Source organism: Cnephaeus nilssonii, assembly GCF_951640355.1.
Source record: "Cnephaeus nilssonii genome assembly, chromosome: 20".
NCBI classification, from domain to species: Eukaryota; Metazoa; Chordata; class Mammalia; order Chiroptera; family Vespertilionidae; genus Cnephaeus; species Cnephaeus nilssonii.
Window position 1 is genome coordinate 21,107,100 of NC_137091.1, and position 14,994 is coordinate 21,122,093.

A 14,994-nucleotide genomic window follows, 5' to 3' on the forward strand; every position below is an offset into this window, starting at 1 on the left:
TAGAATATATAACCCCAAGAGTGGACCCTGATGTAGACTATTGACTTTGGGTGATGTGTCAGTATACATTGGATTGTAACAAATGTTCCACTCTAGTAGGGGATGTTAATAGTGGAGGAGGCTATACATGTGTAGGGAAAGGTGGTATCTGGGAACTTTTTGTACTTTTTCCCCCTCAAATTTTACTGTGAACCTAAAACTGCACTAAACAAAGTAAAAAAGCTAGTTGCAACACATAATAGCTTTATGGCCAATGCTATTTTAAATATGTGAATTTAACACAGTTATCTTTGAAAAGTGAGATTATGGGTATTTTTTTTCTTTCTTTCATTTTATACATAGATTCTATTTCAAATACAGATACCATAGATTACCTGTGTAACCTTTAAAAGGCAGGTTTTTGTATTGGGGGGAGGTAGTGATTGTAACCCATAACCTGACCTGGAGGAAATGAACAGTCCAAGCCAAGGGATTCAGCGCTCATCCCAGCGGGCTAAACCAGGCGAAGACTTTCCTGACAGTCCCTAGCTAGAGCATGGCCCCGCAGGCTTATGGGAAACGTAGTCTCGACGATCGCTGGACCGGTCCTCGGAGGACCCTGGGATGGCTAGCAGCCCCTGCATCTGCGCATGTGCAAGGCTGTGAGCGCACCGGTGGCTGCCCTTCCCCCACCTGTGGCCGCGAGTGGGTGTCAGGGCCCGGGGTTTCCACGTATCTTCGCCGCCCCGCGCTGTGACCGGGCCTGGCACTGAGCCACGCGTGGAGACTGGCCCCTCTAGGTATGAGGGAGGCTGACAGGCAGCTCCGTGGGGCCCGGGGACCGAGAGGAAGGAGATGAGGCATGGGCTCGTGCCCCCACGGGCTGGGAGCTCAAACTTCGGCGACTCGCTGGAGGCGGTGACCCTTGGGGCGGCGTCGGGGGCCGCCCGACGCTCTCCTCGGCGCGGGGTTGGCAGGGCTCGCCGGGCCGGACGTGCGGGGGCGGGGACGGCGGAGGGGCAGGGTGGCTGCGAGGCTTGCCTTCCTCCCTTTGTCCGGAGAAGCGCCTCGGACCGCGGCGAGGGTCCGGCGGGCGGGCGGGCGGGAGGGAGTCCGGAAGTCCGGCCGGACGCGCGTGACTAGGCCGGCGGGGGCGCGGCGAGGCCGGGGGCGGGGCCGGACACACCTGGCCGCGCTCACGTGCCACGTGCTGCGTCCCGCCGCGGCCTCGCGGGGTGGTGGGCGGATGGAAAGCGCCGGCAAGTTTCGCTGACGGAGAGCGCGGACCTCTCTGCAGGAGCCTTTCCGGCTAGGTGTTCCCCCAGCCCGCACCCCTGCCCTGGCACTTCGCTAGCCTCCCAGGCGCCCCCGAAGGAAAGGTCCGCTCCGCAGGGGAAGTGATTTGCGCGGGTCCCACGGCCCGTTGGGACTCATGTGGGTGGCACATCTCTCCCTCTGCCTTTTGACGCTGCTCACTGGTAGGTTTTGCTCTGCAGGCGTTTTCAATTTCCAGTTGACTTTGCGGCACCCCAAGCCTTCACCACTTGGGATTATACAAGTTTCCTGATGATTCCCACTGGTACTTGAGAATCGTGTGGGTTTTTTTTTTTTTAATTGCTGGTACTCTTTTTTGTGATCCCGGTAATGGTTACATTAAATTAGGGGGAATGTACACCTTTATGTTGTTGGGTCTTACTGTAGACCTTCCCCATTTGTTCAAATCCTCTTTTTTTTTTTTAATATATTTTATTGATTTTTTTACAGAGAGGAAGGGAGAGGGAGAGTTAGAAACATCGATGAGAGAGAAACATCGATCAGCTGCCTCCTGCACACCCCCTACCGGGGATGTGCCCGCAACCAAGGTACATGCCCTTGACCGGGATCCAACCTGGGACCTTTGAGTCCGCAGGCCGACCCTCTATCCACTGAGCCAAACCGGTTTCAGCTGTTCAAATCCTCTTTTATTTTTACCCCCCTGCAGTATTTTAAAATTCTTATAAAATGATTGCGTTTTTCTTAACTTTATTCTTATGTAGTTAATTTCATTGCTATTGAAGATGGAATTTTTCGATTATTTTATCTTTTTTCCTCTCGTATTTGCTATTTCCCATTTTTTTAAGTTTGTGTATTTGAGATTTGTCCCTTTTCCCCCTCCATTAGTGTAGCTAATGGTTATCTGTTTTATACACATAGGAAACATTCAGACCTGTAGAAAATTTTTGTGAGTTTATTTGAGCCAAGCTGTCGATAATTACCAGGAAGCAAAATCTCAACAGATTGAGAAAATGCTCCAGAGAATGGCAGTTTTGCATCTTATTTTATACTGGGATTGGATAAAAAGTAAAATGATAAACACATCTTTTACATAGGTGGGTACAGGATAGTTAACAGGATAACAATGAGAGGATTCTTGGTCTCTGCCTTGGTGAATTGGTTGTGTCCTGACCAGTCTGGAAAGAGGGAGGTATAAAAAAGAAAAAAGCCCTAGCTGGTTTGGCTCAGCTGATAGGAGCTTCCGCCTGTGGACTGAGGGGTCCCAGGTTTGATTCAGGTCAAGGGCACATGCCTGGGTTGCGGGCTGGATCCCCAGTAGGGGGCGTGCAGGAGGCAGCCAATTAATGATTCTCTCTCATCATTGATATTTCTGTCTCTCCCCTCTCCCTTCCTCTGTGAAATCAATAAAAATATATTAAAAAGAAAAAAAAAAAGGGAGGTTACCTTAACATTCCAAAGGTACGTTATGGTAGATGCTAAAAGACAAGAGGTTTAATTAAGGTAAAGGTTGACTTTTGTCAGGGAAGATTCTAGCCTAGAGAATATGACTACCTTTTAGAAACTCCTTTTAGTTAAAAAGTTTTTTTAAAAATATATTTTTATTGATTTCAAAGAGGAAGGGAGAGGGAGAGAGAGATGGAAACACTGGGGATCGAGCCTGCAACCCGGGCATGTGCCCTTGACCGAAATCGAACCCGGGACCCTTCAGTCCTCAGGCCAAGGCTCTATCCACTGAACCCAACTGGCTTGGGCAGTAATATTTTTAAATAACCAGCTTTGGTTTCATTGGATTTCCCTATTTTTCTGTTTTCAGTGTCATTGATTTCTGCTCTTACCTTTATTATTTCCTTCCTTATGCTTGCTTTGGGTTAAGTTTACTTTTTTTTTTTTCTTTCTCTTTTTTCTTAAGGTGGAAGGTGAGGTCACTGAAACCTTTTTTCTTATAGTAATAGTTTAATGCTATAATTGTCCCTCTGAATACTGCTGTAGCTACATCTCTCAAATTTTTATATATTGTTTTCATTTCTGTGTGTTTTTTTAAACATCCCTTGTGATTTTTTTTTTTTTCACCCATTGGTTATTTAGAAGTCTGTTTAATTTCCAAGTATTTGGGGATTTTCCAAATCTCTTTCTATTAATGATTTCTACTTTAATTCTGTTTTTTTAAAAATATACTCTCAAATTTCAATTCTTTAAAACTTGTTGAGGTTGGCCCTAGCTGGGTAGCTCAGTTGATTAGAGCATCGTCCTCATGTATGCCAAGATTGGGGGTTTGATTTCCAGTCAGGGCACATACAAGAGTTAAGCAATGAATGCATAAATAAATGGAACAACAAATTGATGTCTCTCTCTCTCCCCCCTCTCCTCTTCTCCCCCCTCCCCCACCCCCTAAAAACCAATCAGTAAATTAATTTAAAAAAACTTTGAGGTTTTGAATATGATTTATTTTGGTGACTGTTTCATATGTACTTAATGACTATTGTACTGTCAGTGGAGTCTTCTAGAAATAATACTAAATGGGTTAGGGTAGTTCATACTGTGGTTCAGTTCTTCTGTATCATTACTGGTTTTCTATCTGTTCTGTCACTGAGGAAAAAGTATTGACGTCTCCAACTATAATTATGGATTTATCAGTTTTTACTTTTTTAAATCATTTCTTCTTGTGTTTTGAAGTTCTTTTGTTAGATACATATACATTTAGGATTATTCTGTCTTAGTGGTGATTTGCCACATTTATTATTATGAATAATCACTCTTTATCCCTCGTAATATTCCTTCTGAAATTTATTCTGTCTGATATTTATATAATCATTACAGCTTTTTTTTTCTTTGGGTCTGCAAGGTATATCTTTTTTGATCCTTTTGCTTTTGACCTAGTTATGTTTTTATATTTAAAACAGTCTGCTTATATACAGCACATAATTTGGCATTGCTGCTTTTTTTTATTAAATCTTTATTGTTCAGATTATTACAATTGTTCCTCTTTTTTCCCCCCATAGCTCCCCTCCACCCAGTTCCCACCCCACCCCATGCCCTTACCCCCCCCCACTGTCCTCATCCATAGGTGAACGATTTTTGTCCAGTCTCTTCCTGTACCCCCCACACCCCTTCCCCCCCCCCCAGGATTGTCAGTCCACTCCCTTTCTATGCCCCTAATTTTATTATATTCACCAGATTATTCTGTCCATCAGATTTTTTATTCACTTGATTTTTAGATTCACTTGTTGATAGATATGTATTTGTTGTTCATAATTTTTACCTTTTTCTTCTTCTTCCTCTACTTAAAGAATACCTTTCAGCATTTCATATAATACTGGTTTGGCGTTGATGAACTCCTTTAGCTTTTTCTTATCTGTGAAGCTCTTTATCTGACCTTCAATTCTGAACGGTACCTTTGCTGGGTAGAGTAATCCTGGTTGTAGGTTCTTGCTATTCATCACTTTGAATATTTCTTGCCACTCCCGTCTGGCCTGCATAATTTCTGTTGAGAAATCAGCTGACAATCGTATGGGTACTCCCTTGTAGGTAACTAACTTTCTCTTGCTGCTTTTAATATTCTCTCTTTGTCTTTTGCTCTTGGCATTTTAATCATGATGTGTCTTGGTGTGGTCCTCTTTGGATTCCTTTTGTTTGGGGTTCTCTGCGCTTCCTGAACTTGTAAGTCTATTTCTTTCACCAGGTGGGGGAAGTTTTCGGTCATTATTTCTTCAAATAGGTTTTCAGTATCTTGCTCTCTCTCTTCTTCTGGCACCCCCATAATTTGAAGTTGTCCCAGAGTCTCCTTACACTATCTTCATATTTTTGGATTCTTTTTTCTTTTCCGGTTGGGTGTTTTTTTGCTTCTTTGTATTTCAAATCTTTGACTTGATTCTTGCGATCCTCTAGTCTGCTGTTGGATCTCTATATTATTCTTTATTTCAGTTAGTGTATGCATAATTTCTGGTTGGCCCTTTTTCACATCCTCGAGGGTCTCACTAAATTTATTGGCCTTTTCTAGAAAGTTCTTGAAAAACCTTATAACTGTGGTTTTGAACTTTATATCCAGTAGTTTGCTTTCCTCCATTTCTTTCATTTGTGACCTGTTTCTTTGTCTCCGCATTTTGGCTGCTTCCCTGAGTTGATAGAGTGGCTTTGTGTGCTAGGTGTCCTATAGGGCCCAGTGGCTCAGCCTCCCCAGTTACCTGAGGTGGACACTCTTGGTGCACCCTTTTGTGGGCTGTGTGCAGTCTTTTTGTTTTGTTTTTATTTTTTTATTTTTTACATAGAGGAAGGGAGAGGGATAGAGAGTTAGAAACATTGATCAGCTGCCTCCTGCACTCCTCCTACTGGGGATGTGCCCGCAACCAGGGTACATGCCCTTGACTGGAATTGAACTTGGGACCTTTCAGTCTGCAGACCGACACCCTAGCCACTGAGCCAAACTGGTTAGGGCTGTGTGCACAGTCTTGTTGTGTTAAGTCTTGATTGTTGGTATCACTGGGAGGAGTTGACCTCCAGGCCAATTGGCTGTGAGGATCAGCTGTTTCTACGATGGGAGAACTTCTGTGCTGGAGACACCCTTATGAGGCAAGACTTGCTTCAGTGGGGCTTTGGTGCTCACTGAGTCTGCCCCCTAAGTGTGTCCCTTGTGGATCTGAGGAGTTGTATCTGGATGGTGCCACTCTGACCACTGAGTACACTGGCTCTTGGATTTCCAATGAGGTGCTAATTTAGCCTCTGCCTGAGGCCACCCAGCAGAAGCTACAGAGAGATCTGCAGATTCCTCTCTGTTTGGGGTTTGGAGGTGCCCAGATGAGGCCCAGCTGTGAAGCAATGCAAGCTGCTGTGGGGCCTTGGGCCTTCTTTTGGATATTCTTGGTCTCTCTGACTCAGCTGCAGTTTGTTAGGTAATTTTAGATTTTAAAGAATCAGGCCAGTGGTCGGCAAACTCATTAGTCAACAGAGCCAAATATTAACAGTACAACGATTGAAATTTGAGAGCCAAATTTTTTAAACTTAAACCATCTTGCTATGTAGGCACATTGTTATTTAACTTAATTAGGGTACTCCTAAGCTGGCCTTTGCTAAAAACTCAAGGGACCAAAGAGCCGCATGTGGTTCATTTGCCGACCACTGGACCAGGCCATTCATATGCAAAAGCCTCTGTGCACAGCTGGGGTGGGGCGAAGTCTCAGGGCAGAGCAAACAGCAATGGCTTTCCGTCAGCCCTGCCCTAAGAGGCCACCAGGTCTCAGTGTCCTGCGGTAATTGCTGCAAGCACCTCTGAGAGAAAGCCGCCCTTGTGTTCCAGCCCGATGCCAGACAGTCCAGTTTCTTCCCATATGAGTCTGGGTCCCCAGAGTCCTGCCCGGAACTGGAGTTCAGAGCAGTCGGGAGCTTGTGTCTCCCTCCCGCTTGAAAAAGCCAGCCATGTACTCAGTTGTCAGCCCTCTCTGCACACGCTCCTCTATACTTCTGCACTTTACTTCCGCAGCTCCTCTGAGTCTCAGTGTGCTTTTCTCTTCCCTTCTAGTTGTAGAATTTCCATTCAGCCAGCCTTCCTGTGGTTCTGGATGATGTCTGTTTTGTCTTTTAGTTGTAGTTTTGAAGTGGTTGTGCAAGGCAGCAAGTTCAGGTGTTTACCTATGCCATCTTGGTTTCTCCTGGCATTGCTTTTTTATTGGTAATCTTTGTCATTTAATTGGTGCGTTTATACCAGTTGTTGATGTGGCTGCATTACAATCAACCATCTTGCTAGTTTTTTTTCCTACTTGTCCCATGTGATCTTTGTTCTTATTTTCCTCTTTTTCTGACTGCTTTTGGATTTTGTGAGGATTTTTTATGATTTCACTTTTTTCTCACCATCTGCTTATCATTTATACCACTTTTAAATTTTTTTTCTGTTGTAATCACAGTGGACCTTTAAATAATATTATGCTATGTAATGTAAAATAGTACACTCCCAATTTCATTACCTCACTCTTTGTGCTATTATTTATCTTTATTTTTAACCATTGGGGAGATCATTATTTCTTTGTGTAGACCCAGGTTTCTGTCTGGTATTATATTCCTTCTATCTGAAGAACTTGTTTAAATAAAATATTTCTTACAGTAGAGGTCTATTGTAATGAATTCTGTTTTTGCTTAAAAAGGATTTTATATCTTTTTTTATTTTGAAAGGTATATTTGGCCCTAACTGGTTTGGCTCAGTGGATAGAGCTTTGGCCTGTGGACTGAAAGGTCCCAGGTTCGATTTCAGTCAAGGGCATGTACCTTGGTTGAGGGCACATCCCCAGTAGGAGGTGTGCAGGAGGCAGCTGATTGATGTTTCTCTCTCATCGATGTTTCTAACTTGCTATCCCTCTCCCTTCCTCTCTGTAAAAAATTAATAATATATATTAAAAAAAAGAAAGGTATATTTGCTGGGTATAGAATTCTGGTTGATAGGTGTTTTTTTAAAGCACATTAAAGATGTCAGTACATTGTCTTCTGACTTGTATATTTTCTGATGAAAATGGCTATGATTATTTCTTTCTCTGTATATAGTATGCCTATTTTTCCTCTGGCTGCTTTCAAGACTTCCTCTTTGACTTTGGTTTTCAGTGGTCTGACTATGATGTGTCCTTGTGTGTCTTTGTTTTTTGTGTGTGTTTTTTTCTTTTATTGATTTTTTTACAGAGAGGAAGGGAGAGGAATAGAGAGTTAGAAACATCAATGAGAGAGAAACATCGATTAGCTGCCTCCTGCGCACCCCCTACTGGGGATGTGCCCACAACCAAGGTACATGCCCTTGACTGGAATTGAACCTGGGACCTTTCAGTCCACAGGCCGACGCTCTATCCACTGAGCCAAACCGGTTTTGGCTTGGATCTGTGATTTGATATTCATTATTTTTGGAAAATTCTTGGCTATTATGTCTTTAAATATTTCTGTCCCATTTTTCCCCCCTCCATTTGGGTTTCCAATGACATGTTTGTTAGGTCATTTGATATTGTGCCACAGCCCTTGGATACTCTGTCCTTTTATTTTTTTTTTCTTCCATTTTCTCTTTTTATTTCAGGTTGAGTAATTTTTTAAACCTATCTTAAGATTTCCTCAGTTTAATAATGAGCCTGTTGAAGGTGTTCTTTCAACTTGGTTACTATTTTTCTTTCTTAGCATATTCATCTGATTCCTTTCTTGCAGTTTCCATCTCTTCTGAAATTTTTTATTTATTCGTGTTGTGGATAACCTTTCCCATTAAAGCCTTTAATATATGAGTTATATTTGCTTTAAATTCCCTGTCTATATTTATTAGTTGAGGTTTCTGTTGATTACTTTTTCTCTTGATAGTGGGTGTTTTTACTCATGCCTTTTCAGGTGTGTCATAATGTGTGATTGAAGGTGAATGCTGCCAATATGATTCTTTCTGCCCCTTTTTGGTTTTTTTAAATATATATATTTGTATTAATTTCAGAGAGGAACGGGGAGAGAGAGAGAGAGAAACATCAATGATGAGAGAGAATCATTAATCGGCTGCCTCTGGGAATCTAACCGTGACTTCCTGGTTCATAAGTAGATGTTCAACCACTGAACCACACCAGTTGGGCCTTTCTTCCCCTTTTGAAGAGGCAAAGTGACTATCCCAGGAGGTAATGTTTTCCCAGGTGATGTGCAGGGATTTCTTGGAGTTCTGAAGCAGGTCATATCTTTAATAACAGTACCTTCCTTTTTGCTTTATTCCAGGTCTGCCTTTATATCTGTGCCTTTACCTAAAAGCTACCGAAAATGAACAAATCCCAGGTGAGTTGTTTATTCCCAATTTTGTTTTTTTAGTACATTTGAGGAAGTTTATAAGGATTCAGAATATGAAACAGAAAAGTATAGATAAGTGAAATGCAAGGAAAACAGAGTAAATACAATACCAACAGCTGAAAAGCAAACCAAGTTAATTAAATGCCTTACATTGGTTATGAATATCATTTTCTTGGTTGTTTAGCATTAGGTCTGAAGAAATTTTATAGACCTTCATTTAGATGGTGTTTTGGACAGCATCTGCAGAAACAACCCAAATTAAAAGGGTTATTAATTTGTCTACAGTTATTTCATGTACCATTCTTTAGTACAAATGCAGAATTTTATTATATGTATTTTATTCTTCTAATCAAATTAGCATAATGCAGAAAACTCAGTAAATACTTGGGTGTGTATTTAAATTCTCATCTAACTTCACAAGTTTCATTGTTATTATTTTCTTGAGTAGCTTCCCAGAGTTTATTTGTACATATGTACAAAGTACAAATATAGGTTATTATAAGGTAGATTATTAATCATACTGTTCTATTTATATGTTTTGTTTTTAATTAATAGGCTTCATTTTTTAGAGCAGTTTTGGATTTACAGAAAATTTGAGTGGAAAAGTACAGAGAGTTCCCATATACTCCCTCTCCACACAGTTTCTCCTATTATCTACATTAATGTGGTATACCTTAGAACTTTTGAGTCAATATTGATACTTAAACTAAAGTTAGAACTGATGAGTCAATATTGATACTTAAACTAAAGTACATAGATTACATTGAGATTCACTCTTGGTATTGTATATTCTGTGGGTTTTGACTATATATAATGATGTGTATCTACCATTTTAATATAGCGAATAGTTTCACTGTCCTAAAAATCCCATGTGCTCTATTTATTTATCCTCACTTCTCTCTGAGCCCCTGGCAGACACTGCTTTTTTTTTTTTTTTTTTTTTGGACAGCAGTTATTCTCTTTTACAGATGGAAACTGAGGCCCAGAGTGGGCAAATGCTTCCTAAGATTGCAAAGAAGTAGGAAGTGTGGAATCTAACTGTTTGCAGTTATTGGGGCCTTTTTCAAGCCCAGTTTCTCTTATGATTCCTTCCAACATCCTTGTAGGGGAAGAATTACCTTGTAAAGCTGAGGAAACCAAGTTCTGAGATAAGCTACTTGCCCAAGGCCAGGCCTACAACATGTTGGTGGGTAGTCCTGGGCCTTCCCGTGCCAAGGCTTACCCGTGACCCCATGGGCCCAGTACCTTGTAGCTGACTTCTTGTTCTGTGCCTTGGCAATGGAGTCATTGAGCTTCCTCTCAAATTGCCAGGGGGGAATCCACACAGCATTCATCATCTCCACCAAAACAAACATTCCGGCCCACGCTGGGGGTTTGCACATCTACACGCAGCTGGCATTGCATGACTTTCCCACTGCTCTTTTTACTGTCTTTGTTGTTGAGCTTTTCCAGAATATAGTTGGAACCATACAGTATGTAGTCTTTTCAGATTGGTTTCTTTCGCTTAGAAATGCATTTACGATTCCCCTGTGTCTTTTCATAGCTTGATAGCTCATTTCTTTTTAGCACTGCATAATATTTTGTTATATGCCTGTACCACCATTTATCCATTCACCTGTTGAAGGGTCATCTTGGTTACTTCCACGTTTTGGTAATTGTGAATAAAGTTTCATATAAACATCATGTGCAAGGTTTTGCATGGACATAAAATACTAAGCATAAATTTCCAGATTGTATGTCAAGAGTATGTTTTGTTTTGTAAGAAAAAGCTAAACTGTCTTCCAAAGTGGCCGTATCATTTTGTATTCCCACCATCAGTGAGTGAGAATTCCTGTTGATTCACATCCTTGCCAGCATTTGGTGTTGTCAGTGTTGTAGATTTTGGTCATTGTGTAGCAGTGTCTTGTTATAATTTACAAGTCCCTGATGACATGATATGGAGCATATTTTCATGTACTTATTTTCCATCTGTATATCTTCTTGCATGAGGTGTCTGTTATGACCTTTGACCCCCCCCCCTTTTTTTTAAAGATATGCCTGTTTTTTATGTGTGTGTGTGTATTTTGTTTGTTTTCTTTTAATCCTCACCCGAGGATATTTTCCATTGATTTTTTTTTTTTTTTAGAGAGTGGAAGAGAGAGGGAAAGACAGAAAGAACTATCCATGTGAGAGAAACACATGGATCGGTTGCCTCCTGCACAAGCCCCAACCAGGGCCCTGACCAGAGAGGAGCCCACAACTGAGATATGTGCCCTTGACTGGAATTGAACCCAGGACCCTTCGGTCCGCAGGTTGACACTCTATCCACTGAGCCAAACCGACTAGGGCTTTTGGCCCATTTTTAAATCAGGTTGGTTGTTTTCTTATTGTTTTTTAAGAAAAACAATCTTATAAGATTTTTTAATCTCTTATAAGAGATTTTTTTTATACAATTTGGATACCAGTTCTTTATCAGATACGTGGTTTGCAAAGATTTTTTTTCCATCTGTGGTTTGTCTTTTCATTTTCTTGATTATGTATGTTTTTATTACTCAGTAACATATCTTTAGTTTTTCCATACCTGAGCATAGTTTCCTAAATTTTTATTGTGTAATGTAACATGTATACAGTATTATAATACTCTTTACTTGTGGTATAACAAATATGTATACTTTAAATAAAATGGGCACCCATATACTTACCTAGGTTAAAAAATAGAACATTATCTGTTTTCTTTCTTTTTTTTTCTTCTTTTTTTGGTGTCTTTAAAAATTTTTTTATTTTTCAATTACAGTTAACATACAATATTATATTAGTTTCACAATACAGCATAGTGATTATACATTTATATATCTCACAACATGATCATCCCAGTAAGTCTAGAATCAATCTGACACCATACATAGTTATTACAATATTATTGATGATATGCTTCAATACATCCCTGTGACTATTTTTATAACTGGGAATTTGTACTTAATCCCTTTCTGCTTTTTCATTCCTCCCCCCAACCCTCCGCTCACTTAGCAATCATCAATTTGTTCTCTGTATCTATAAGGTTGTTTTTGTTTGTTTTTTAGATTTTATGTCTAAGCAAAATCATATACTTGTTTTTCTCTGAAAGACTTATTTCATGTATCTCTTTTGGGATTCTTCTGCACTTCCTGGATTTGTATGTCTCTTTCCTTTGCTGGGTTTGGGAAGTTTTCAGTTATTATTTCTTCAGATAGGTTTTCAGTCCCTTGCTCTCTTCTTCTGGTACCCCTGTGATGTGAATGTTGGTATGCTTGATGTTGTCCCAGAGTTCCCTTAAACTAGTGGTTGCCAACAAGTGGTCCACCACTGGTGGTCCATGAGGTCCAAGGTTGGCGACCACTGGTTTAAGGAAACCTTTGGAGCAGTGGTCACCAACCGGTGGTCCGTGGACCACTGGTGGTCCATGAGGTCTGAAAGTTTGGCAACCCACTGCCTTAAACTATCCTTTTTTTTTTTTTCTTTTTCTTCGCTGTTCCATTTTGGGTGTTTTCCAGGTCACTGATTCAATTCTCTCCTTCATCTAATCAGATGTTGATTCCCTCTAATGTATTCATTTCAGTTGTTGTATCCTTCATTTCTGACTGGTTCCTTTTTTTTTAAATTCTTTTTCTCTCTTTTATTTTTCTTATAAATATATTTTATTGATTTTTTACAGAGAGGAAGAGATAGGGATAGAGAGTTAGAAACATCGATGAGAGAGAAACATCAATCAGCTGCCTCTTGCACACCCCCTACTGGGGATGTGCCCGTAACCAAGGTACATGCCCTTGACCGGAATCGAACCTGGGACCCTTGAGTCCGCAGGCCGACGCTCTATCCACTGAGCCAAACCAGTTTCGGCCTGACTGGTTCCTTTTTATGTTTTCTATCTCTTTTTATGTTTTCTATCTCTCTGTTGAAATTCTCATTGAGTTCATCTCTTCTTCCCCTGAGTTCATTGAGCATCCTTATAACCAGTGTTTTGAACTCTGTATCTGATAAATTGCTTGTCTCCATTTTGTTTAGTTATTTCTCTGGAGTTTTGTTCTGTTCTTTCATTTGGAACATGTTTCTTTGTCTCCTCATTTTTGCTGACTCCTAGTGTTTGTTTATATGCATTAAGGCAATCTGCTAAATCTCCCGCTCTTGACAGAGGGACTTTATATAGAAGCTGTCCTGTGGGGCCCAGTGGTACAGTCTCCCTGGTCACCTGAGCAAGTTGCTCCCTGGTTGTTATCCCCTGTGTTGGGTTGTGTGTGCCCTCCTGTTGTGGTTGAGCCTCTATTGCTGTTGGTCTGTCAGTGGGTGGGGTTGATCTTTAGGATGACTAGCTGTGAGGCCCGGCAGTGACTACAGCAGACAGGCTGTTGTACTGTGGCTGACCCCATGACGCAGAAGTCACTTTAGTGGGGCTCTGGTGCCAATCAAGTTCTCCTTTCAGGTGTCTCATTTGTGTAGCTGGTTGGGTGGTGTTCTGGTGTGGTCTGAAGCCAGCCACTGGGTATGGTGGTTCTGGAGCAGGCCAAGTTCATCTGTCACCTGTGCCAAGCTTGGGGCCTCTTGGTAGGAGCTACAAAGTGATCTGTAGTTGGTTGCCACTTGTTCTGGTCTTGGAGGCACTTGGGAGAAGCTACAGTGCAAACTGAGGCTAGCACCATAATGTGAGATGAGGCCAGCTGCCCACGTATGCTGGGCTTGTGACTTAATGGAAGCTATATTCCAGACCAAGACTGGCTGCCACTTATGCCAGGCTTGGGCCACTGAGGGGAGTTACAATGCAAGTTGAGACTGGTCACCATTTGTGCTGGACTTGGAGGCGCTTATCAAGAGCTACAAGGTACACCAAGGCTGCCTGCTAATCATTCGGTGTTGTGGACCTTTGAGAGATTTTGGGAAAATTCACAGCATGAGCCAAGGCAAGCCACTTATAAAGATGAACCACTGGAAGAGGCTTGGGCCGATGGGGTGGGGTCTTGGTGAATCACCAGGGCCGGGTGAGCAGTGTTAGCCAGGCTAGTGGAGAGCACAGATTTGATGTCTGCCTGCATCTGGCCAGCTGGGTGGGAGGAGAATTACACAAAGGAACAATGGCTGGGGCCTGCCAGCACTTTCAGCCCCAAAAGACTTGCCCTGACCCTACCCCTCTGGCCCTACCCCTCTAGCCCCTTCCTGAAGTTAGTCAATGTAGTTCCTTTCCTTACCTCCCTGGCTCTTGTGTGCTGCTGCCCCTGCACTGAAACTTGTAGCGAATTGGTGCGCAATTGAGTCTTTGCATGGCCCTTTAACACGTTAAGCACCATGTCAGTCACTGGTGACTGACACTATACTTTCTGTCCAGACCGGTCAGTCACTGGTGCCGCCAGCTTATCCGTGAAATCAGATATCGCAGGCTAAACGGAAAGGAAGACAAAACAGGCTTGGCGCTTAACATATTAAGACCTGTAAGGCCTCAGTCTCTAGCAGCCCTTTATCTTTCTGGGATACAATCCCCACTGGTTTTCACAACCAGATGTTATGGGAATCTCAGCAGCTGAGCTATCTCCCCATCATGGGAGTGGGACCTGTTTCAAGTCTCTGCCCCTTTTACCAGTCTCCACATTGTTGTTTCTGTATATCCTTAGTTACAGGAATTCTGTTCAGTGGTTCTCAATGATGGTTCTATCATTTAGTTGTAATTTTGATGTGGTTGGAGGAGAAGTGATCACAGGGTGCACCTACACTGCCATCTTGACAGGAAGTCCAATTGTCCAATATCTGTTTTTATGATACCTTCTCTGATTGAATCCTCCCAGTAGGTAGCTATCTTTCTTTGTTTATAAATATGTTTTTATCGATTTCAGAGAGAGGAAGGGAGAGAGAGAGAGAGAAATATCAGTGATGAGAGAGAATCATCTATCGGCTGCCTCCTGCATGCCCCAACTGGGGATCGAGCCCACAACCCGGGCATGTGCCCTGACCAGAAATTGAACCAGG

At 41.9% G+C, this 14,994-nt stretch overlaps 1 protein-coding gene across 2 annotated transcripts in view; it reads left to right on the forward strand.

The window, feature by feature from the left end:
- The first annotated feature begins 595 nt into the window (after positions 1–595).
- ZFP1 (ZFP1 zinc finger protein) overlaps positions 596–14,994 on the forward strand; it is a 48,667-nt gene continuing 34,268 nt past the window's right edge. The window contains exons 1-2 of one of the 2 annotated variants that reach the window (XM_079759919.1): positions 596–779; positions 8,959–9,015. In XM_079759919.1, coding sequence (XP_079616045.1) covers positions 9,001–9,015 — 15 coding nt within the window. In that variant the 5' untranslated portion in view covers positions 596–779; positions 8,959–9,000. Of the gene's footprint in view, positions 780–1,153; positions 1,458–8,958; positions 9,016–14,994 lie in introns of those variants that run through there. The other variant, XM_079759920.1, reaches the window with a different exon arrangement.